At 35.0% G+C, this 25,849-nt stretch overlaps 1 protein-coding gene across 1 annotated transcript in view; it reads right to left on the reverse strand.

Moving 5' to 3' along the window:
• The window catches only part of CSMD1 (CUB and Sushi multiple domains 1), a 1,073,317-nt gene that overhangs the window by 839,085 nt on the left and 208,383 nt on the right, over nucleotides 1-25,849 (reverse strand). The window contains 1 exon segment of the mRNA XM_036380277.2: nucleotides 20,250-20,466. Coding sequence (XP_036236170.2) covers nucleotides 20,250-20,466 — 217 coding nt within the window.

Here is a 25,849-nt window from a genome sequence, read left to right on the forward strand (position 1 = left end):
TAAATCTTGGTGCAGACAGCACCACATGGGCTTCTTAAAAATTGGGTAACTCACTTATCATCACTGGGAATTCTGGACAGTGATTAAAGAAGTATATAATTTCCCTAAAGAATAAAATGAACAATATGACTATTTATTGAGAAAAATACAATTTTTAAAAAAGTTCCTTAGTGGAAATAGGAATGTATCTTATAGTGTAGAAGTATTTTGCTTTAGTCAAAACAAGTTTGAAAGTAAAAATTTTCCCATGAACTTCTAGAACAGTCTTGCACTTAAGTTCAAGTTTGCAGCTTGAAGGACAAACAAAAACAAAGACAAGCCCCTAAACCCTCCAGCTTGACAGAGTCATCTCTTCCTCAGGTCTGATTCTACAAGACAAGGACAGACATGGCCTCTGTTAACATATTCATACAAAAAAATTTGTGGCAAAATGGTGCCTTTACCCCCATCATCCCAAAGCTCATTGTCACTACCATGTAGGAAAAAATGGAACCTTCATTCATCCTGTGAGAAACCTTCATTCACATGCAGTCAGAGCTTTCCAGTGCACTGGACGAAGTGGAGGAAGTTTGGGGAAAGGAAAGAGGTATCAGACTGCCCTGCTATATTTACCAGGGGATACAACCCTTGGTTATATTCCAGCATACACAGATGAAACCTTTTCTCTGGCTCACATATCAGAAAAAGAAGCTGCTATGCAGCTCTGTCCAAACACATACATCAGCTCTCACAGTTCCTACTAAACCTCGAGATAAATGCATAAATCACATACATTTTATTTTGGGAAAGAGCAAGATTACAAATAGGCAATGATCTAACATTGCTTCCCACACTGGAAACCTAAACTCATGAGCTGAGAGCTAATTTTAGTGTAATAAATTCTTTAGAGACCTGTAGAATTTTTTTTTTAATTTGTGGAAAAAATATTTGTAAAAATGTTTTTGTAGGATGGGTTGGTTTTGTTTGTTTTTGTTTTTTTTTTTTACTTTAGCTGTAAAAGGACTAAAACAGAGGAAAAAGCCACAAAACCTAAATTCTCATTGAAGCCAGATAACAAGAAACTCAGTATTGTCCTCTTAGATCACCTTCTGATCCAATACATATACACCTACTGAACTATCTGAAAAAGGTGTCCTTTCTCTTCATATTTTATCTTGGTAGAAAGCAATCATATCATAGAATCACAGGATCACTAAGCAGTTTTTACAAGTACAAGAAATCTCTGTCTTGGGATCCCACACTGCTCTAAACGCGAGATTTGAATTGAATTGACATTGTCTCTTTAATTAGAGGAGTTAAACAATTTCAAAGGGCAGTTTCTCATATATGTAATATATACATCTAAGATAAATTGAATCCATATTGTTTTGTTGCAAAGAAAACAAAGGATACCTAAGTACATAATATTTTATCACATTCGTTTAGTATACATGATATCATTACAACAAAAATTTCCAACATTTCCAACATTTTTCTCTTATTCTCTGTCAAAATCTAAAATCAGGTCCAGAAGTTATAATGACATTTACAATTCCTCTCAAAATGTGTGTGAATCCACTGAACAGCACCTGATGTCTACAGGTAATAGTAGAATTTTGTCCCAAAAAATAAAAAGTCCAAAATTTTCTATAAAATCCCTTCTCAATAGAAGTATTCAGTATCATCATAAAACAGGATATATTGATGCTTTAAATCAAAACTTATTACTTGCAAATCTCACCAATGATTTTATGGATTATGACACTGATATCTTTAAATAGGTTTCTGTTTCCTTAAGCTAGCATGGGAATATTCTACTCCAGGACAGATACTCCTGGATGATTTCCAGACTGGCTCTTCAGAGTTGGGTAGATTAAACAACAGTAACAAAAGGCCATATTTTAGACAATATCTTTGTTTACAAAAGCAATCACTATTTTGTGTTCCGTAAACTTTTCTCTTTCCATAAGAATTAACTTCTGTGTATACCCTTGGGAGAATTGCAGAGGAAAAAACAATGCAGGGAAAAAATTATTTAGAGGAACTTCGGTGATATTTCAGACTTCCCTGGATGCTGCTCTTTTGCTGCTGACACTTACTCTCTCTCACTTTCTGTGTTAGAGACTACACACAATTTAACTGTGAATTTGCATCAGATTTTCAAAGTGATCCTTGCCCATGTAAAGCCTTTCTGTACTTGTGCTACACTGCCACTGTATAAATACATTGAGAAGACTAAATTAAACCTATGCTATATATACTTCTTTCAATTCTAGAAGGCATTTCACAAAATTCATCAAAAGTTAATTAAATTTTTAAATCCAAAAATTATCCTGACCACGTATTTGATACTGAAAAAGCAAACAAAAAAATGTTAATGGTATGTCTCAAGTCACAAACTATTTTAGAGAAGGATTCAGAAAGAAACCTCAGATTCCCTGGTTCTTAGTTTCTGTCTTTGCCTGCTCCTCTCCTTTCAGCCATTTTTTCGCCTCCTTTCAGCTATTCTTGACAGCTAACAAAAGCGGTAAGCTTTCAGGTGTCTTTGAACTTTAAAGACATTCAGCTACACATCATTTTCTTCAAGTTCATCTTCCAAAGTCCAGTGACCCAAAAATAGACTATTACATTGATATTTTTTCTAGGTCCCCGCTGATGATGTAGGAGAGAAGACTGCTGGAGGTCAGTCCTATAAATCTCATGTTAATTATGACTGTCTGCATCAAATGTATTTAAACCAAGAATAGTTGCAAAAGTTCAATGCAAAAGTAAATAAATACCAGACTGAAAAAAAAAAAACCCTACCTCATGAATCCCTCTAAAGTACAATACAGAAGAATGCTGAGACATATACATGACTTCTCAGATATTTTTCCTCCCTATGATGATGTTTTATGGAAGCTAATGTTGTGAGGAAAGACTGATAAACTAAATGGAGGACTGGGCTTGTAAAAAAATTGTATCTGTCAAGCAAAAAACCCAATATCAGACATGAAAGATACCAGTTCGCCTTCACTTCAATGTGATTGTGTAATAACAAAGGCCATTAGGTGTGTGAAACATTGCAAATAAAACATCAGGGAGACCTGACAACATCTTCTATATTACCAGTAAGGAAAACCAAAGCTAAGGGGATCTACCTGTCTTAAAGAGGTAGATTTTAGCATTTACTTCAAACAGTTTTTGGTTACACTTTGAAGATTTGAAACAAAACCAAATGCAGAGGAAAGAAGGTATTCTTTTACTCGTTTTCCATACATGAAGGGAATGGAGAACAAAAGTTTCCACGTAATGTATCAGCAAATGAGAATGTAAAGATGGTTTGCAATTCATTTCTGTTCAATGCACTTCATAGCACTAGACCTGAGAGAACTCTGACAGATCCCTTCACAAAAAGAATAATTATTTGGAACTATGACTTAAAGGTAATGGAGAAAGCCTTGCCTTATGTACTATCAGGCACAGCTTAAGTACTTCTCCATCTCCCACTATAGTGAGATGCTTTAATTTCAAGGTAATGTACTTGGAGTATTATATTTGATCATCCTGTTCACAAATAACATTACATTTTTATAAATGAGTTGATAAAAACTTACATGAAAATTCAAAAATTTCTTCTAAAACAAGAAAGCCTTTTTTATTATTATTTTTATTTTTATTACCATTGTGTCAGGAAGAATGCTTGTATGGAAAGTATATCCTGGTTATGAAAGCTTTTGTATTTTTCTTCTGCCTCTTCTGGCTACTGCTTCTTATCAGTATTCTTGTTTCCAAGCTTTATTTTCTAAACAACACAAATTCTACCTATTTTCTTAAAGCTGTCAATTTCACAAGCTAAAAAAAAACAATAAAAAAGGAACATCTTCTTTTCCCCACCACTTAATGAGCTTATTGATGGGAATCAGATTTCCAGTACCAATTTACTCATTTACTCACTAATTTCATTGGGTAAGAGATGTGTGAAAATTGAAATACGACATTTCTCAGATTGTCCTAAACATTCATGGAACCACAATGTGCTCAATGTGTAGGTTGTTGGGGTTTTTTTTTGTGAAGTTAATTTATTACTCCAAGTAATATGACTTTCAGTATTTTCCAATAAAAATCTGTTTGTCAAAAAATTTATGATACTTCTATTTCTTGTCCTAATGCTACTTTCTCTGAATTTATACTAAACACATAAATTGATATTATTGAATATTGAGGATATGGATAACAAGATGAATAAGCCAGCTACAATGCTCCACAAATCTCTAATTTTGAATTACCATGACATTTGCTACTTCCAACTGGTAACTGGCATTCTGTTCAATCATTATAAATTTGTTTAAGTATTTAAATAAAGACAGAAGAACTACTAAGAGGTTTTTGACAGTGTAGCAAACTACACAGGTTTGTTAAATGCACCACTGCGCTGGTGCAAGGCAGTGGGGCTAAGTATTCCCATTGGAACTGGGTGGAGAGCAGGATCAGGGCCAATTTCTCCAGTCTAAGCAAGGATATATATCAACTGAACCACACTCTGAAACTGTATGCTAAAAACCTATCTACCTGCCAGTAAATGTTAATGCACAATAAAATTAAGCACACTAGCTATTTTTCACTGATTTCTCACTTTTACTGTAAACTAAACGCTGGATACTTTTTTTTTAAATTAAAATAGAGTAAGTTCCTTGGCCTAAGGTGCTCTCTAGTTACACCTATGGAGGTATTTTGCAGAAAGCTAAAAGCTGTAGTCTGCTCACACTCTGAACCAGCAGGAAGCTTTTTAGTAACACAAAATGCCACACTGAGCACAACCTAATTGAAAGCTGTATAAAGCAGATTGGACTCTCCCTGTCATATGGGGGTGTGATGCTGCCAGTGCTTAAGGTCCAATGAACTAATTCAATCTCCTGTGAGCAATCTGAGTGTTCTCAGCATCTAGTTAGGGAATGCTCTAAAACCACCCCTGAATTTACCCTTTCTTAATTTCTCTGGGCAGGTAAGACCCAATACAATCAATCTACTTCTTTTGTGTCCCACGTTGAGATGGTCAAGGGAGCAAGATAGAATCAGAGAAGCTGTAAATTTGCCCCAAGGAAGAGGAAGCCAGCTGTAAATGAGACAAATAAATTCTTACTATATACTTTAGGCTTTAGCTTAGACTCAGGGTACTTAAAGAGAAATTTACATATAAGAATGAAAGAAAACAATTACAGTAAAAAGAGCAAAAAGCAGAAGGAAGTCATGGTCAAGATTAAGGTAAAAAGGATGAAGATGGGAAGGAGGGATTTGCTTTATTCAACAAATGCACTTTGTTTTCTGGCATGCAATTTTGCATGCTAAAATTTAAATGCTAAAGTTTAAATGTAATATACTTTATTATTTACATAACATATGGATTTCACTAAAAAATTTTAAGCCAAGGATGTAAGCTGCCTTGTTTCCTACCTCATTCAGGAAATGATTGTAAAATCAGTAAAATCATTGTGGAGATGCTTATCATTCCAATTAAAGGCAACTCTATCAGTATGGTTACTGAATTCACAAACCCCTTTTTATTAGCTCTGCCACCCTCTTTTTACATCTGGTGGTGTTTATCCAATTTAGGTGAATGGTTATTTTTGTCTACTAAAAAGATGGTAAGTTTTGTACTCACAAAAACCCATTTAATTATGAACTCTAAATTCACTCCAGCATAAACTTGATCCAATTAACTAAATCACATGATTTTGCCTGTCTGGAATTACAGAAAACTTAGAGCCAATCTTGAGGCAGTGGGTCTACATCCAGCATGTATGAGGGCTCATTCAATCTCACAGTGTTTTCTGTAAGAAACAAAAAAATGGCTGAAGTAGATATGGTGGAAGAAAAGAGAAACATGAGACCCAAATATTCACCTGTTTGTCTAAAGGTCTCAGAAAATCTGAGAGAAATTCTGGCTCTGCTATTAGATATTCTGGTAGTATTGGGGCACTGCCAACACTAGCAGGGCAGAGCAACATTTCCATGACTCTCTGAGGCAACAGGAAGATATTTTCCATTGACATACTTGTCTCTTCATCATCTTTTACACAAGTACACACTGCAACCTGCCCCAATGCCTCTGCTGTACGTGTGCATTCACTGAGGTAATATACTTCCTGCTCTATATCCACTTTATTTCCTCTGTTCAAAGATCCAAGAGTTGTTACGTCAAAAGTATGTCTTTTATTGCCCATAAACATCACTTTAGTGTTAGTACAGCTGCCTTCATTGGACCTGTCTTTACAATTACAAACAAAAGACTTGATTTAGCACATACTAGACTGCCTTACTGCTGAGCTGGGAAAGCTCCACATGTGCTAGCAGTTTGCTTCCCTTGGATTATGGTCCCAGGGCTCTAAAAACCTTTAAACATAAATAACATTAAAAGATGCTCAGAAAATACAGATTTGCAGACCCAGCAATCTGAAGTTTCTGAAAAACCAAAGGAATGTGAAGACTCTGGAAATGGGATCTCCTTTTGCCAAAGGAAAACAATGATACTATTTTATATTTCTACACCTTCCACTCCAAGACACTTGACAATCATTCAGCATTTAGCAAGAGAACACACCTATTAATGAAAACACTATTTTTCCCAAACAATAAAATGGAGATTAAATTATATTTTAAGAAACAAAAAGATCTCTTGTTCTAAGTTTGCTTCCAAGACCTGTTTGACTGAGATTTTTACTTAATCACACTAAATGATGATAGAAAGAATGTAAAATTTTTATTATTTGAGGAAAACAGGAGTTAGATTGAGTTGAAATGACACCAAAAAAGTATATTTCAGGCAACTTACATTTAAATTTCTGATACAGGTGACTTTTAAGGTGCATTCATTAAGTGATCTATCTTACCCTACATTGGGTAATGGAGTTATTATTTCAGGGTTTTTTCCCTCAAAATTAAGCACAGTTTTATGAAGTACTGAAATAGCTGACCAGCTAAGTGATTTCAAATACAAAACTTGAATGAGGTGATACCATACCAATTGAAGTCTTTTTAAGTCAACTCTGCAATGCAGAAACTGTATTATACCTTCATACTAATCAATAGAGCATGCAAATACTGACAGTAAGGACTATTAAAACAGTCAAAGAAGTTTTATGGGATTCGTCTTAACAGCTACCCACTTGAAAAAATCAAGAAGAAGGTAATTATGTAAATTTCTTATGATAATTAAACCTGAAATTGTATATTCAATAATTCAAACTCTGTCTTCTCATATCAATATTGTACCAGTATACATCATAATTCACTTCCACAATGTGATATCAGATGCCTCTAGCTATATTAAATATGTAAATTAAGAAAAATAAGTAATTTCAAAGTCATAAATTGGTTCCTAAAATATCATTGCCATGAAACAAAATAAATAATTTTAGCTAAAACTTTAGCTAAGTGCATTCATACTTCTTTTTAGGCAGAATCTTCCTACACACAAGCAACAACTCTGAGCAGAGGAAACGAAAGCTTATTGGCAAGAATGTGTTAACACATTCCTCTTGAGAAGAAGAACTTATCACCTTTATTGTGAACTTACCAGATTACAAATATTTGTTCAGACTGTGTGCAGAAAAAAAATCCATTCCCCATTTGTGGCAGGACAGAGGGTTTAAAACACAAAGAGAAAACAGTGGAACAGTATTAATGCTTAAGGCCCAATATTAAAATAACTCCTCCTTTCTATTCTCTGTGTCTTGAAATGCTGAAGTTAATAAGCCTTCATTTTGGCAAGGTCTTTATGAAAAGAAGGAGAGAACCTATGATTAATGGTTGCAGCAAGAATAAATAAATGAAGACAAGATGATACTGCAAAAGTAAGCTTGAACAGGTAGCAAAAAGTTGCCAAATAAGCTGAATAGTTGAAAACTGGCTTTGTAAATGAATCATAGTATACTTTATTAAAAATTTAGAAATTAGTGCTTTACTTAAAAATTTTAAAAATATAGTTAAATAATTGCAAAAATTATTTTATTAAATTATTGTTGATTTTATTAGGTAAGTTATTTCCTTAAATCTATTGGCACTATACCCTTAATTTGACACTGCTGTAGTGCCAGAGGAAAAAACTTGAATCTTGAAATATACCACTGCATGGTATATTGTTGATGATTTGTAGTCATAATGGAGTCCTAGGACAACTACAACACATACTGTTCTTCTGTTCCTCTGCCCTTTCTCACCTTGGGAGCATGAGAAGTGCAATTTGAAAATAAGGATTTCAGAAGCAGCATTTTAAAGGGAATTCAGAGTTCATGGCTGTGGTTTTCTATTTGTCTCATAGAATTCTTCTATTATGATTTTATTTGAAGTAAAAAAAAATGTCCTTTGAGTGTTTCGGTTACTTTAAACTAGACTTTCCCTACAATCCACATCTACATATATTGGAATTCACCGTTGCTTTCATATGTGTCTTGTGATTTTTCCATTCCCTCCAAAGTGTCCTATTTGGAATAAATGTTCAAATAAAGAAAGGTTCTGAAAGCTTAGTTTGTAAAAGATTCTTTTTTTCTCCTCTAACTCTTTGCATGAAAAATTCTTTCTGTCTATGGAATCTGTTTGAAGTTTTTTTGGTCACTGAATCCTAGGCTTCTTGGAATTTAAAAAAAAGAGCATAGTTGCCTATAATTTGCAGAGTTGCACCGACTTAGTTTGTGTCCACTCAAATGCATTAACTTTCCAGTTTAACATGTCTCTCAAATATTGATTCATAACACTTATGGTTACAAGATTCTCTCTCCTAAAAAAGAATTACGTAGTTTTGTAAGTGTATGAGGCAAGTATTATTCTGGCAGATGTGGAAAGATGGGTAAGAAATTTGAAATAAGACCAGGAAAAAGAGTTAGGTAAAACATAAAAGGGACCATATAGGTCCCAGGTTGGTACAAAAGTAATTTCCATAGAAATTGTGGGTAGATGAAGACAAAAACTTTAAGAAACCTTGGATTGAAAAGAAATAGTAAGACACAGATCAACTGTGGAGATTGAGAACAATGTGCAAAGTGTGGTACTATCACTGCACTTTGTGCCTTTCTAACTTCAGTCACTGCTGTGCAGCCACTATCACAAAACCTCCTTTAAGCCATAGTTTCTGCTCTTGTTTCAAGGTCTTATTTACGCCTGTTCTAAAACAGCACTGAAAATCTTAGCCCTTGTTGATAAGATGCTTAACTGTTATCAAGGTTGAAATTCAGTTTGCTAGACAATTGCATCCATTTGTTTCCATTCACTGTCATCAATGTTAGGTCACTGTAGACTGAATGCTGAGATTGACTTAATTATAAGTTAGGAATTCACATGCAAACGTCCCATGCACCAGCCCAAAACTGGCCCCTTTTCAATCTGATATTAGATACTCATTCACGGATGGAGTATAATTTTTTCATTTTATATGTAAATAACTTGCTTTTCTTCCCTAACTAGAGAGTGTTGAGTTATTCATGGTAATGTATTCTTTCATCATTTTTTTTCAGAGTGGCAGTTTCTTCCAAACTTGGAACATCTCACAGCAAGCAGAGAAACCAACATCTTTTTCACACAGCATGATATTAGAATAGTTGGCTAAAGGCCCTAAAACATTAAAAAGAAACAAACAAACAAACAAAAATCTTATTCATGATCCTTGTGTTTACTTGTTATGCTCAATTTGTTCTTTCATGCCTGTAGCACACAAAGGAAATTTTGATGGCTTGGTGATTTAATGGCCTGGTATTTTATCTTTACAAGGAAAGGGAGCCTTTTCTCCATATATTTCCAATGATTTCTAAAGGAAAAAAACATGAAGCTACGTCTAAGAGAGGTTTTTCTTGTTAAATGCCATGCTTCTCAGAGCCTCACATTCTGTATGCTGTGGAACATTTATTGAAGGACTGCACACTGTAAGGTTTAACCAAGCAACATATTTTTTTGCTGTACAGAGCGATGTTAAGCTTATTCAGTGACACTGTTTGAAATTTCAAGGTTACGTTGAATTTTTTTAAAATGTCTTTTTCAGTACTTTATCTCTTTCAAGATAAGTTAAGAAGGTATACATATTGTAAACAACTCTTTCCTATTACAAATATTAAATAAAATGTTGTGCGACACAAAAGTGATAGGTATGATGTTTGATATATGCACAATAATACCACAACTTCAGTTCATAATTTTGGACAAAATTTAGCAATCAAAGTAATGTACTACGTCATTTGTTGGCAGGTATTATGATTTTGAAAGACATAACATGGAAAACCAAATGTGAGAAGTATGAATTAAAATCTTTATTTCTCTACCAGAATTTTGAAATTACGGTTTCACTGTGTGAAAGGATGGTTGCTTTACTACTGCCCTGGATACTTTCTAACTTGGCTGCACAGGTTTGTCTCACACATCTGATAGCACTCAAGAATTGTTCTCTAACTAAAACCCTGTGAAATTAATTCTCCAAAGTACTCATAGAATCACTGAATGATTTGGGTTAAAAGAAATATTAAAGATCATCCAGTTCCAAACCCATCATGGGCAGGGAATCTTCCACTAAACCATGTTACTCAAATGCCTCGGACTTTATTAGAAACATAATTTTGTTTAATATTACCGTTCTCTCTAGTTAACACTTCTGTCATTAAAAAAAGGAATATTTACCTTTAAAAGCAATTTTCTTTTAATATAATTTTCTTTCTGTAAAACACCAATAACTCTTCCTCTTTTGATACTTGAAATTATGCTACTAACAATGTATTTGTACCATAGTATTTGCTCTCCATCATAAGACAAATAGTTTTTGTAATTTCTTCCATTAAATATTGGGCAACCATCTTCCCTTTAGTGAAAAAAATGCAGAATTTCAAAAATGTATACAAATGTTTCATTCATTGTCACAAAGGAATATCTGAATAACCGAATTCTCACATACGGCAGCCTAAATGCAAAGAAAACCCTGTATTTTTAATAGGAAATTTTAAACAATTTTATGATAGAAAATTTATCTATTTATTAACTGTGAGACAAAGGATGTTGGTCCTCTTTACCTTGAATCTGGGAACATATGGTCCCTGCATAGTTCTTTTGGGAATTCCTAATTCATTACTTCATACTTCATCCCCATGAACAAAGCAATGGTCTGTTCTCATTTTTCCTTCTGATGAACACTCTCAAAACACCAAACTGTTACAACTATTTACAAGGGCATGTAGGGACAGGACAAGACAGAATGGCTTCAAACTGAGAGTAGATGTAGTTTAGATACTAGGAAGAAACTGTTTATTGTGCAGGGGAACAAACTGCCCAGAGAATTTGGGGATGCCATGTATCTTCAGTAAAAATTTTCTTCCTAATGTCCTAGTGGAACCTCCCCTGGCACTGCTTGAAGACATTTCCTCCTGTCCTATTGCTGGTTTCCTTGGAGTAGAGGCCAACCTCCACATGGCTATAGCCTCCTTTCAGGTACTTGTAGAGAGTGATATGATCTCCCCGAGCCTCCTTTTCTTCAGGCTAAACACCCCCAGCTCCCTCAGCTGCTCCTCACAGCCCTTGTGCTCCAGACCCTTCACCAGCTCCACTGCCCTTCCCTGGACTCACTCCAGCCCCTCAATGTCCTTCTTGAAATGAGGGGCTCAGAACTGAACAAAGGATTTGAGGCCTCACCAGTGCCAGGTATTGGGGAAAATCGCTTCCCTGGTTCTGCTGGCCACATTATTCTTGATACAGGCCAGGATGCCATTGGCCTTTTTGGCCACCTGGGCACATACTGGCTCATGTTCAGCTACTGTCAACTAGCACCCCCAGGTGCTGGGCCACTTTCCAGCCAGCACCCTTTTCTTCTGGGCCACTTTCCAGCCATTCTGTCTCCAGTTTGTCTCATTAATTTAGGACTTATCTCAAGTACTTAAAAACAAGAAATGAGGAGGAGTTTTTGGTGAATAATTTCTAATAATTTACATTAAAATTATCACCATTTTATTATTTATGACTTTAATATGCATACTCTACTTCAGAAGCCAAGAGAAGCCCATCTTAGCAACAACGATAAACAGGCAGTCTAATATAGGCATCTATTATTCTCATTTCATTGCCATTTTGCTTTTGTTTCATGATTCTCCAAAAAAAAATCCAGCAGTGCATATGTGTGTTTGTTGGGGGTGTGGGAGATAAACAAAAGATTATTTTTTAAATTATCTTGTTTTCTGAAAGAGAGAAACATAAATGAGGTTTGTATACAGAAAAGAAAGTTTAAAGAATGCTATTCCCTGCCTGGTTTGAATTGGGCCTATTATCAAAATTTCTCTTCAAACTGCTTTATGATCAGAGTCAGTCTGATGGGCTTCACTTAGCCACTGACTAGTTAGCATTCTTAATGAATTCATTGAGTTGAATGGAGATGAGAATACATAGTTTTCACTCAAATGCAAATATGAACAGAGGAATAATCTCTGATGCCAGCAGGAGTATACTTTAGACTGAAGAGGGAAAAACATAACTGCCAAAATCCAAGGCCCCTAATAATGTCAGCAGATACTCTTGTGATCACAAACAGTATGAAAACCAAGGAGAGTCTCCAAGTAATATCAGAAACTGCAAGATTATGAGAACGCTTGTCTACAAAATTTGTTTTACAAGAGAAATTGATTGTGTGTGACTGGATGACAGGGGAGACAGTGCTGAACTTCCACTGTGAAATTCAGAAATAAGGGACTGCAGAATTCCCCTCAAATGCTTGAACATTTCTAGTCCCATGATCACTACATCCCTGTCTAGCGCAGAGTGATCTTAAACCAGACTGTGATCATACAGTCAATAATCACAAGGCTCAGTTAAGGCAGGCAGGTAATTACCAGATGACAGTAAGAGAACATGATTCACAGTTTAACCTAATTACATGCATCAGAAATATGATTACTACATTTTATAAAGGTTTTTCAGTCCCCTTTAATTTGACAGCTAGCATATGAAATATGTTTTTCCTCTCTAAAACAAACAAGCATCAAAATGTCTTCATAGCAGATAGGTTATGGAATAATTAAAATGTTATCTACCACAGTTACATAGAAATTATAGAAAATCCCACAATAAGGATGTACAGCAACAAATCAAAAGGGGACAGATTTTGACAACTGGACTTCCTTCTCATTGTGGAGTCCAGTTTAAAATTTTGTAACAGTTGTAATTTAATTATTAGTTTGCAGTCAGAATATAATCAAACGGAAGTGACTGATGTCTGACCAAGGACAGTTGCAATAATTATTGTATACACAGTATTTAGGAATGCTTATCAGCAAGGCTTCCATACATAATCATGTCAATTCAACATAAATAATTTAAAATAAAACAGACTTATCTTTTCAGAGTAACAGAAGATGCAGAAATACTAATATAAAACTGCTTAATGCACTCTGTATGTATAATATATGTTTAGATGGCAGAAAATAAAGGGCAGCAAATGTCCTCACTCTCCAAATTTAAAGAATTTAAGAATAAAAATTCCTTTTACAACCCGTAATTGAGTTCATGTTATCACCTGTTTAGTTGTAAAATTGTTTGTTTTGGAACCATATCCCAGCTCCCATCTTCTAAATCCTTACTTGTAATACTTTTGATAGTACAGTACTGCATACAAGTGCATCAAACCACTGCTGACACTTATACAGGCTCAGTTTCAAAAGTATGGAAGAGGCAAAGAAGCAACACCTATATGCTTTTTGAAGATGTACTATGGCCAGTGTCAGATGGAAAAAGAGATCTACCTCCAAGAGGACAAAGGAATTGAGCACAGATACATTTTCACTTTTTCACTATGGTGAGTCTCACATGCATCTTATCATGCTGAATTAAACAATTGCATTAAAAAAGCTTTAAATAACAGATGATGAATATTACAGTATACATTCAAGCACTGCTTTGCCTTCTTAAATGAATCTATTTTTTTCCCCCAAGAAATAATAGTTCCTTAAATGTGAAATAGATTTTTTTAGTTGGGAGTTCTGTGGTTTTGGAGGGAAAAAAAATCTTTTTTGGTTGGCCATCATTTAGTATCAACCTAAAACCTGTAATTAATATGTCCTATATATGTCCTAATTGGTGAATAATTAGCTTGCTAGTAAGACTCTTTAGTTGACTTTATATTTAATACAACTTCTGTTAAATCTTTTTAGTATTTAGGCTTGCCAACAAAATTAGAAAGCTTATGATTTTGAATTGGGAAGCTAAAATTTTGGGAATAGGTAGTTTACCTTTTATCCACATGAGGGGAAAAAAAAACCCCAACACTTCAAACATGAGTTTGAACCTGTATTGCACACATAATTTATCTTTCCTTCCATTGTATTCTCTTTTCATGTTGGCACAAACTATTTGTCAGTATTAAGGTGATCAGGTCATAACTTGATTTCTTTCCTTAAACAGCTAATGTATGATGAATCACATTTTATCCCTGTTCTACAAAAGTTTCCTCTTCCTAATATATTAATAGGTGAAAAACCTTAGAAAAGTCTGATTTAAATAAGGGCCACAAAGATGATCAGAAAGTTGGAGCACCTCTCCTACAAAGACAGCCTGAGAGAGCTGGAGTTGTTCAGCTGGGAGAAGGCTTTGGGCAGACCTCAGTGCAGCCTCCAGTACTTCGAGGGAAGAAGGAAAAGGACTTATAAAAAGGAGGAAGAGAGACTTTTTATGCAGGAAAGAGTGACATGATAAGGTGCAATGGTTTTGAACTGGAAGAGGGGAGCTCTAGATTAGATATTAGGAAATTAGATGTTAAATTCTTTCCTCAACTGGATTTTGAGGCACTGGAACAGGTTGCCCAGGGAAGCTGTGTGTGCACTACCCCTTGTAGTATTCAAGCTCAGTTTGGATGGGGCTTTGAACAACCTGGTCTTGTGGAAGATGTCCCTGCCCACTGCAGAGGCTTGGAACTAGGTGGTCTTTTATGTTTCTTCCAACCTAAGTCATTCTGTATTTTATTCTGTGATTCTATGATTAACATAAAAAAGGGAACAGTAGTCTGTTCCCAGGCATGTCTCCTGGCAGGAACTCAGTAATAATTGTAAAATATACAGTAATAATTTTTCTTTTCCTCCAGATATATGAAGTACCAGAATGTTCTGCTGAAATTATTCAATAATCTTGTTTTAGAAATTTGAACATTAGCCTGTTACTTTGTGCTGTGTTCTAGGTAAGCTACAGCTGGAAAAATGCTACTTGATGAACCCATATTCTTTTCTTCACAGCCACAGCCACCAGCTCACACACACAAAAGTCTCCTATACTTTGTAGGAAATGATGTGCAATAAAAAGGTTAAAAAAATTACATATGCCATTTTCATGCGGAAAGAAAAAAGAAATAAGAACTTTAAACTGCACAAAGCTCTTGCTGCTGCAGTGTCAGCAGTTCTGTAGAAAAGTCAATCACCCCATCATTGCTTCACTGTTCTCTTGACCCTGGAGAGATGGAAGACAGAAATGGTTTCTGAAGAAACAATCAAAAAATAAACAACAAAGAAACAGAACAAAAACAAACAAAAAATTAAAATGTTGCATACATGATAAATCATGGTTTGTTAAGGTAAAAGAGATTTAATAGCAAGTGAGAGCTCAGACTTCAAGTATTACCTCTACACTTGGATTATGATGTACAAAATATACATATGGTTTATTGCTTGCTGGAGACATGGAAAAGTGAATACCGTGAATAATTCATATTTAATTCCTATTATTTCTGCACGCTTCAAGAAAGCAGAGGGAATATATTGCCATTAAGCACACATTTTATACATTCTTGTCAAAAAAATTTTTGGTAAGCTGTATTTTATTATGTTACATTAGCAACTTTCATCATATGCATTACTGCTCTATTAAAACAAAACTGTTTATTTCAACTGATATGAATAATAACAAGCAGCATCTATTATATTATTAGTTGGGCTGCAGTAAAGTAAATAATACTTGGAAGGCCTGAGCAGCCATAAAGGGAAGTAGACATTTTAAAATCACTTTCCAAATATATATTTTGTGTGTCTAAAATAACTGACAGATGTACATACACACAGCAAAAACAATCACAGCTGCATGTGTGTTTCTTACCATTTGTGTATATAATTTAATTAGCAGCTTTGCTGTGTGAGAGAAACCCAAATTGTTTGGAATTCATTATTAAAAGTTTTTTAGGACTGTCTGAAAGTTTTTTAGGACTGTCTGAAAAAACCTGAAAAAGTTTTTTTCAGAGTTTATTACACAGGTCTGCAACTAACTCTTAGGTAAACTAAGTGTGAGATACTAAAAGAGTAACTTTTACTGACAGACATTGTAATACAGAGATTACAGCATTTACCTGTATTTGACATAGAAAAAAATATTGTACCCTTATGGTATAAACGGAGATGGAGGCAATTACATATACAAAGTCTCACTTCACCACATTTGTAAAATTCATAGTTGTGTGTCTTAACATCCAACTTACATTCCACCCCACCCACCTCTTCAGCAACAGAGGTGTTTTTCTGTTTATCCAGTCCTGTTATGGTTTCCCTACACCCCTCTATGAATCCCCAATTCAGGAATTCTGCATATAGAAAAAATATATTGTAACAAGAGTTATGCTAAAATATGACTATTCTTCAGATATGGAAAATAGGTATTGCAACCAATCCTGAAGTGAGTTTTGAAATCTATAAACTCTTGAGATGTCTGTTTTGAAGTCACTTGTCTATTGGCAGTCAATAGGCCACTTTGTCAGTTGCCATCTGCCTTTACACTGAGCCTCTTCAGGGCTGACCTATGTCTCTATGTCTTGTCGATACATTTCTCCTTTCTGTTTAGAAATATAGCCATTTGCTATTTTATCTGATACATATGAAAAAAAAAAACCCCACATCAAAATAACTATTTGCTGGCTCCTGGATTACACTGAATTACTGAATATAATGCTTACATAAGGAAATGATCCACAAGGAACACATCTGAATAATAACTGTTGTCTTAGTGTACCCCACTTGCATCTCTGCTTCATTCTTATGAGTTCTACATCCTGACAATTAACTGCATATAGAAAATGAAAATTTCTTTAGAATATAAAATGCAAATCAAAAATATATTTTGCACCTTTTCTTAGTTAAATTAGAATGTAGCTATATTTTGAAATCTTCCTCCATCAACTGATAAAGCAATATTTTTGCTTTAATGTAAGTTTCTTTCAATAATATAGAACTGAAATATTTGTTTTGCTTCTAATATATGGTGAAATCAATTATCTAACGTCTTGTTTTTCTGTAGAATTAAGACCACATTATGCAACAAAGCATTATCATAACAGGTGCCATTAGACTTAAAACTTCTTTTTTTATATATCACAAAACCATAGTCATAGAATTCCAGGTGGGAAGGTAACTCAAGAATTGTCTGGTCCAACCTTTATCGGCAAAAGAACAGTCTAACTAAAATGGTCCAGCATCCTGTCCAGCTGAATCTTAAAAGCATCCAATACCAGGAATCCACCACCTCCCTGGGGAGATTTTTCCAATTGCTAATGCTTTTCTTTGTGAAATAATTTCTTTGTGGGTCCATTTGGAATCTACCCAGAAGCGACTTGTACCCTATACCCCCTAATTTTTCCATGTGACTCCTTGTAAAAACTGGGAGTCTACAATTTCTTTGTAGCCAGCCTTTCTGTACTGGAGCATGGTGACAAGATCTCCCCCTCCCTAGGCTGAACAAGGCCAGTTCTCTCAGTCTTTCCTCACAAGGCAACTTCCCAGTCACTGATCATCTTGGTGCCCTTTCTCTGGACCCCTCCAGCCTGTCATTGTCTTTTTGTATAGTGGGAGCAAAACTGACCACAGTGTCCCAGGTGTGGCCTGACAAGCCCTGAGCAGAGTGGGACAATGACTTGTTAATCTCTGCTGGTGATGCTGTTGCTGGTGAGCCCAGCACCCTGCTGGCTTTCTTTGCAGGAGCAGCACACTGCTCACTCACAGTGAGCTTGCTGACCACCAGGACCGCCAGGTCCCTTTCCACAGAGCTGCTCCCCAGATGGATAGATCCCAGCCTGTGCTGCAGTCCTGGATGAAATATATGTATATAGATATAAATATACACACCTATATATATATCTATATATAAATGATATATTGTGTGTAAAATCTTGGGTTTTGTTCTATGATCATTACAATGATAAAAATAAATCCACTGTAACAATCTTTTAAGGACAATTTTGGGTCACATGCCTCAGATTACACAGCATTTCAGAATGCTAGGTTGGATTTTTTCTAGAAAAATAGGAAGATGTAAAATAGCACTTGTTAGTACCTTATCTTCTGTTTCCTCTATTCCCGCTAATACCTTAATTCTCAACAACCTTACAAAAGCCTGTAATTACTACCAGGTGTAATTTATCCCTTAAACCAGTATATGCTTTAATAACGCACTAACCACACTAACCAAAGTTCATATACATGTAATCACCCCTGTTTTGCTTTTTTTCTCCACACTATTGGCCTAAACCAATTTATTCCTTTGCCTAATCATTTAAGTATATTTTATATGTGTTTCTAGTTTTTTTGATTTTATGATCAATAAGTAGTGGAAGTATCTTGGTGCATATTTAGCATACTGAAGGGTCCTTCAGGCAGCACAACGAAACAGTTAAACGTACTATTCATTTTTACTCAATTTTGCTGTAGCAGCTGAAAAAAATACTATCCAAAATATGGAGTGAGCAGTACTTAATTGTTATAGTTTGTGGTGGTGATGTAGATACGCAGCTATTTTTAAGGAAGGGCTCCAGATTTGGCACGATGGCTAAAGAAACACAATTACCCAAAATGTAGTGGAATATTTTAACTATGGGGAAAAATAAGTGCATGCCCTGAAGCACAACTTCCAAGATCTCTTGCATCTGCATGGTGTCAGCTAAAAGACCAATACTATAATTTTCCAATATTTGCCAGAAAAATTGTCTTGAAATGCATAACTGCAGAGGGGTACACCTGTGAATGCTCTTTGTAAAACAAAGGGTATGACATGGGATATGAGAAGTCAATAGAAACCTGTCATTCAAATTCTGCTATGCTAACCTCTGCATGCTGCAAAGCCAACAAATGCTTTTTTCTTCATAATGCCATTTGTGAAGGTAACTGACGGCAAATACAAGCAATGAGAAATAAAATATCTGCTTTATTATAAAATATCTGCTATATTAAACTATTTTCTATTGAGATTAGTACAAAAGAAGCAGGCATGTTAGATAATGCTAATAAAAGCATTTGACAAAAAAAGAAATATTTCTCCTTTTTACAGGTGATACAAGTACTAAAGGTCAGTTAAGTACAGTAAATGAAGCCTACACACTGCACATCTAAATCGTTGGTAGCTGTGCACTACCTTCCAAAGTTTTCAGAACTTTTTGAACAGAGTAAACAATCAATCAGAACATTGTTCCTGTCAAAAATATCCAGTGATGATACTCACTAAAATGCAGAACAAATTGGTGATGCTCCCACATTTGTTTTAGCACTATAGTATAAATCAGCAGCATATAAAAGGGTAATCAGACAACAGAACTGACAGCAGTGTTTTACAGTACTCAATAAATCTCATGCCTGAATAGAAAATGACAGAGCAGCACTGAAAGCACTGTTTGCTTTCCAACTCTGCAGTCCAGATCCAGCAAATGACCGAGGAATTTACAACAAGACACCAATGAAATTAATGCTTCAAAACCTGAAGTTGTGAAAAAGCTTCAAATCAAAAAGCTTCCATAAAACCTCTTTATGACGTCAGTGGTCTTTGGAAAGATAAGACACACCAGTTTCTGACCTTTACAGATCCCTAATTGCTTAATGGAGAAGAATTTCAATTTTGGCAATGTCAAACTATTTATGGCTGAACTAATCTCAGTAAGAATTCTTTCAAAAATTGGTGACTGGCACCTTCAAGAAAGGAACTCTTGGCAAAACCTGAATTCCACCAGCAGAAAACTAAAAAAAAAATTATTGAAATACTGAAATGTTAGAATACTTCTGTGCTCAGGGCCTTCACCAAAACTGACCTTGGACTGTGTAAATTTTAAGTACAATTGATGTTATTGATACACCAGCTAGGGCCAGAAATTCTGAAATTTGGATTAATGTCTTTCTCTGGGAGATCTTGGAGCACTATGTCCCCTTGGCTGGGGATGAACCAATAGATGTTCTAACATATCATCAGAACATATACTCAGGAGAGAGAAAGCAAGGTAAAGAGACAGACTGACAGAAAGAAACTGGGAAAGAAAAAAGGGACCTTACCTCACTTTTAAATTGCCTTGCTGTGGTTGTCCATCGTAAATTGACAAAATATCAAAATCTTCCTCGAGGGCAAAAGTATGAAATGACAATTGTATCCTGTTACGCTCTCCTGTGATAATGATCCATGTGCAGTTGGCATAATTTGGATAACCATGAGGAAATCCAGGGCTTTCTATAGTACCATTTGGTCCCTGTACTAAGCCTCCACAGTTCTGACCTGAAAAAGAAGAAAGGAAAATTTACAGTTGGTTTTCTTTTCCCTCACTCAGTATATATTCTTACATAAGTACCTATATGAAAACGTAATTTTAAAATATTTTTTCTACATTACAAACAGCACATAAAATTGCATTTATACCATTCTTCCCTACGGATTAAAAACCCTCATAGCTGGATTTTTTGAGACACTCAACATCTTTTTGCATTGAATCATTATTTAAGGTCCTGTAGTATTAACAATGTATGACTTATTCATTCAAATGTGAAATTTCAGCATTAGCTTTAATGCCATAAATTCAACAGACTGACAGTTCTAATGGCAAGAGAGTGTTCCAAACTTCTTGGCAAATGCCATTTAAAAAGTTTCTATATGAGTACTAAAATATCAGAGTTTCTGATGCTCTGAAACCTACTTTAACATGAAGAGCAAAATGTAGACACATTTAATATGCTTTGTGTTGCAACTAACCAAGATTTCCATACTTTGACAATACAGCAAAATTTCTGTGGTATAATATTTGTAGTTCCATGGGTTTTGTGATAAGAAAAGTGGGGGGTTTTGGTCTTTTTGGTGTTGTGGTTTTGTGGGGTTTTTTTTGTTTGTTTTGGGTTTTTGTTTGTTTGTTTTGTTTGTTTGGTTGGTTGGTTGGTGTTTTGCTTTGGTTTTGGTTTTTTGGGGGCTTTTTTTTTATTTTGATTTGGCTTTTTTTGGTTGGGTTGGGTTGAGTTGGGTTTGTTGTTTTTTTTTGTTTTTGTTTCTTAGAAAATAACACTAAGAGTTTACTCAGCAGGCTTTTGTACCTGGTTTGTATATTCTACAGACTTTGTGAGAGCATGATAGCTCATTAATGGGAAATCCTAAGCACAAAACCTTGAGTTACAGTGCACATTGTTGCTAGTTTCCTACTTGATTTTGTTAAGTCCCCACACAACAGCTCTACTGACTCCGAGCTGGAGAGAAGCATTAATGAAATATTCGAACAGAGAAAAATATAAGGACATTCTGTGGACTGTAATGCTTGGATTATTATATGCACTTTAGGCACTTCAGAACAAGTAAAATCCCGTATTTTATCGTTACACCCTAAACCAGAAGGGTATTTCTGACTGCAATTTTCTTTTAACTTCCCAGCTGTAGGTCTCTCACATTCAATCTTTCAGAGAAATGCTGTCAAATTTTTGCAGGAAGTTTCTAAATCTTAACAAGATGGATTTAATAAAAGGGATTTGGTCCTAAAACTAAAGAACTTACTAGTAAATATTTTTTTATTTTTACTAAATTTCAAATATAATAACTCTAATAAAGAGATGAAAAGGCTGTGGTGATTCAGGATTCAGGAAACTTTTAAAATAAAAATCTTCTCTGGTATACCTATCATATGAGTCAATCTAACAAGACATCTTTATTATTCAACATTTGCAAAGAAGGAACCTCTTACACCATGAACTTAGCATGAATGTTTCAGTTATGTACTGTTCACTAAAAATTATCAGCATGCTTGCAGACACTTGCAGATGCATTGTATCCTTCTTCCTACAACCGCAGGGGAAATGTCATACAAATGCCACAAACAATTTAAAATAATTTAATTACTACAGAACTGATGTTCTGAAAACAGAAAAGGAAAATTATAGTGACAGCCCACCACCCTGTTACTCTAACCAGCTACTTCATGTCTCCAACATTGGTTTCAGTAAGTCAAGTACCCCGTGCAAGCTGTGCTGCGCAGCAGCCTTCCTGCCACTGGGGTGTGAAAGGTTTGCACTGAAAAAGGAGTGCATCCTAGCAATTCATCTAAAATCTGTCAAAGACAGAACCCCATTTTAGGAGCAGATATCTGTAATTCTAGTGTAAAAAGAATACAGTATACCATATGTAACTGCATATGTAAATGCTGTGTCTTCATTTCTGACATCCACGGAGACAACAATTATGTCCCAATCTCTTTGGAAATCCTAGAGCTGGCTTAAAGTAAAACTTTATTAACCTTTATTTTTAAGCTTCAATAATTTTATAGTTATATTGTTATAAAGTTTATATTATAAACTTTATTAACCTTTATTCCTAAACTCCATGTTGCTGGGGTAGTAAGTGAACCCTCACAGCCCCCACATGGCCATCATTAGCAGCTTCCTTTCACAGACTCTTGTTACCTACTAGCAGAAGTTGTCAACTGCCAATGATTACTCCCAGTTTTATTCCAAAACGTGTTTTGTACTCCTATCTGCAGATACAGGTTATTGTGCATCATTATTTTGGAAAATAAACAGACTTTAATGAGGAATAAGGGATAAAATGTTTTACCACTGTTTATCTTAAGCATTTCTTACAACCCCAAGACTTTTTTTCTCCACTTTTTTTTTTTTACTCTCTTGTATATGTATTCCTCCAGTACTGAAACTATTCATACACATATTGCCTATTCACCTTGTACCCAAAACAACATGAGGCAAAGGAGAATCATAAAGAAAAACTATTACTGTGAAATGCAATTTAGGTTTGTTCTTAATTTTACATGCATATAAAAATATATACTTATTTACTTGATGTTCAGTAAAAAAACAAGTAAAAATCCTAGGAGAAATTTACTACACAGTTACCTCCCAGAAAATTCATTGCTGCACACACACAATTTCAAGGAAGATTTTGCTTCTGTGTAAGCAATACTGAAAGAGTTTTAAGAGCTATACAGACCCAGAAAAAATCTTCTAAGTCTGTCCCTGTCTAGTTAAGATACAAGCATGTTGACAGAGCAGAATGTAGAAAAAACAATGCCAACTGCTATCTGCATAATACCTATTTTGTCAATATATGCAAATCTAAAACCTTCAGAACTCTCAAATGTTACACCTCTTCAAAGGAGTAAAATTCAGCATCAAACCACTTAAGAGAAATTCACTTGGAGGACATACTTGGAGAACAGGTGCAAAGAGACTTAGGGTGACAGGTAGCAGCAAATTAGATAAGAGTTGAGCATACAAAATGCCACAAGAAATAATGCAGTTTCTGATTGCAGAGACACCACAGACCAGTGAGATTACACTGATGAGATTAGCTAAGATTGTTTTGTTTCTTGTGTGTATTTTAAGAGAAGAAAGAATCATCAAAGTAAAGAAAATAAACACATCAACAGGAAAATGTAAAAAAAATATCAGTAGAGATTAAGTAGTTCTACTGGTCTGAATATAGAATGAATATCACTGAATACACCCCATAAAGGTCTATGCCTACATTTCACTTTAGTTTTGGCCTTTGTTATTATTTTTCTGTCATATGCTGTCTGTAAGAGGATATTTCTGGACAGCTATTTTTACCTTATGATATAAAAAGTGTATTTTAAGAAAACTGATGCTCTTGGGTTGTTGTTGAAAAATATTTAAAGTGATAATATTTAAAGTGAATAAACAGTGTTATTCTTTTTTTCAAAGTTACTTTGTGTATCCTGTACCAGTCCTATTGCACCTGCTCAGGCTCAATATTTCTCAGTTGTGATCCCTAAGTGAGAGCCAATGAAGAAAACAAAACACTGCAATTTTGCCCTAAATACTGGTGTCAAATGGGTGGTAGAATCACTAGGAATCAGTATAATTTTAATAATGCATTGCTGTAAGATTTTGAACAACCTTCAAAAAATAAAAACTTAGAAAACACTTCCTAAAAAGTCTGATTTTTATTTTCCTGGGTCTTTAGGTTTACTTATCTCATACTCCCCCTACACACACTTCTCACCCTGTTTACCATATTCATTGACTTCTTTTTGCTTGTTTGTTTCAAGGTTCAAATGCTTCTACAAAAAACCATGCAAAAAGGAGCACGTCTCTTCTTGTAATTCATAAAGTAGTCTGTGGAAGACTAACACATATGTATATATAAACATATTTATATAATAATAGTTAGGAATTTTTGCAGGATACATGTATTTTGAACAAGAAAATGCATCAAAACTAACTCTAGTAAAGTCAGTGCTGCTAAAGATATTTTGATCAATCATGATAATGAAAATGAAGTCATGTATATTCTTATGACTGTAAATAGCACCTTCCATTCTGCAGCTACAGAGACTGAGAAAATATGTCAGCAAGATTGGATCTTCCTCATTCTTTGAAATAGTTTCTTAAATGAATTTGTTGTAGTAGTAAATTTAATAAGTAAGAATAGCTGCATTCAGCCAGATCAAAGACTCATTCTGCTCAGTACCTTTTCTCCAACAGCAAGTCAAAGGAGAGAGGACTTTGACAAAAAAAATATCCCTCCCATTCATGAGCAGCATCTCAGGAATTTCTTAAAAGGAAGACAGTCCAGTACCCTTGTCTTCCTGTTTAATTGTCCTTGATATTATAGTTCTTTATAAACTCATCTCTGAGTCATCCTCTGAGTGTATATTAACTTCCAGAGTCTTTCAGGTACTGTAGAGGAAATCCTACACCACAAAAAACCCCTTTTCTGTGTTTGTTCAGCATTTACCATCTGTTAGGTTCATTTGAAACCCCAGTACGTTTATTCATGAAAAGAGAATATACAGATGACCTTTTCCTATGCTTTCTATGCCACTTAGCATCTCACTGACTTTTGTCATGTTTCAGCTTTTTTATTTCCAAGTTCAAAAGTTTCCTTTCATATTGTTCTTTGCACCTAAGCAATTTTGTCACCTTTCTATGACCATTTTGATGCTATGTTATACCCTGCCTGAGACAGGGATACCAAAACTTCTTTTAATATTCAAAATGTGTATGCATCATTTACACAGGAATAATTTTAATCCTTTTCCTTCTTCTCCCACTAATTTCATATTTTCTTTTCTAAGGTAAGTAGTAGCTTGACATTTTATATGACTATGGATTATAATTAAGATTTATTTTCTCTGGAATCACAGTGAGGCTGTGTCATTTTACATAGAAAAATGTGATTTATTAGATTTCCTACAGTTTATTACTATGTACATCACATTGCATTGCATTTGTCTACTCTGAATTTTACCAACTGCCCCAATATCCCCTTACTTGATCACATAAGGCTATTTTTTGTAATTCTTCACAATTGTTCCTCATTTCCATTAATTCATCACTTCCTATCATCACAGTCACTTCACTGCTCACCCTCTTTTGTAGATCACTTATGGGAGCACTGAACACCCATGCCAGCACAGATTTCTTTGGGAGGCCATGGTGACTCCTTCCTTTGTAAAAAAAATCCATTTTCTCCTAAGGCACAACTTTTATCCAACCTTTCAGCGATGTACAACTTTCTTATGCCCCACCTGATTTATTTCCTTTACAGCTGTTACTGGGGAGCCTTGTTCAATATCGTCTGGAATCCTGATGACCTTTTTCCACAATCAGGCTGACTCATTCAGAGAACTCCAGTAGGTTTGAAAAGCATA

The sequence above is a fragment of the Molothrus ater genome, chromosome 3 (genome assembly GCF_012460135.2).
Source record: "Molothrus ater isolate BHLD 08-10-18 breed brown headed cowbird chromosome 3, BPBGC_Mater_1.1, whole genome shotgun sequence".
Classification (NCBI taxonomy): domain Eukaryota; kingdom Metazoa; phylum Chordata; class Aves; order Passeriformes; family Icteridae; genus Molothrus; species Molothrus ater.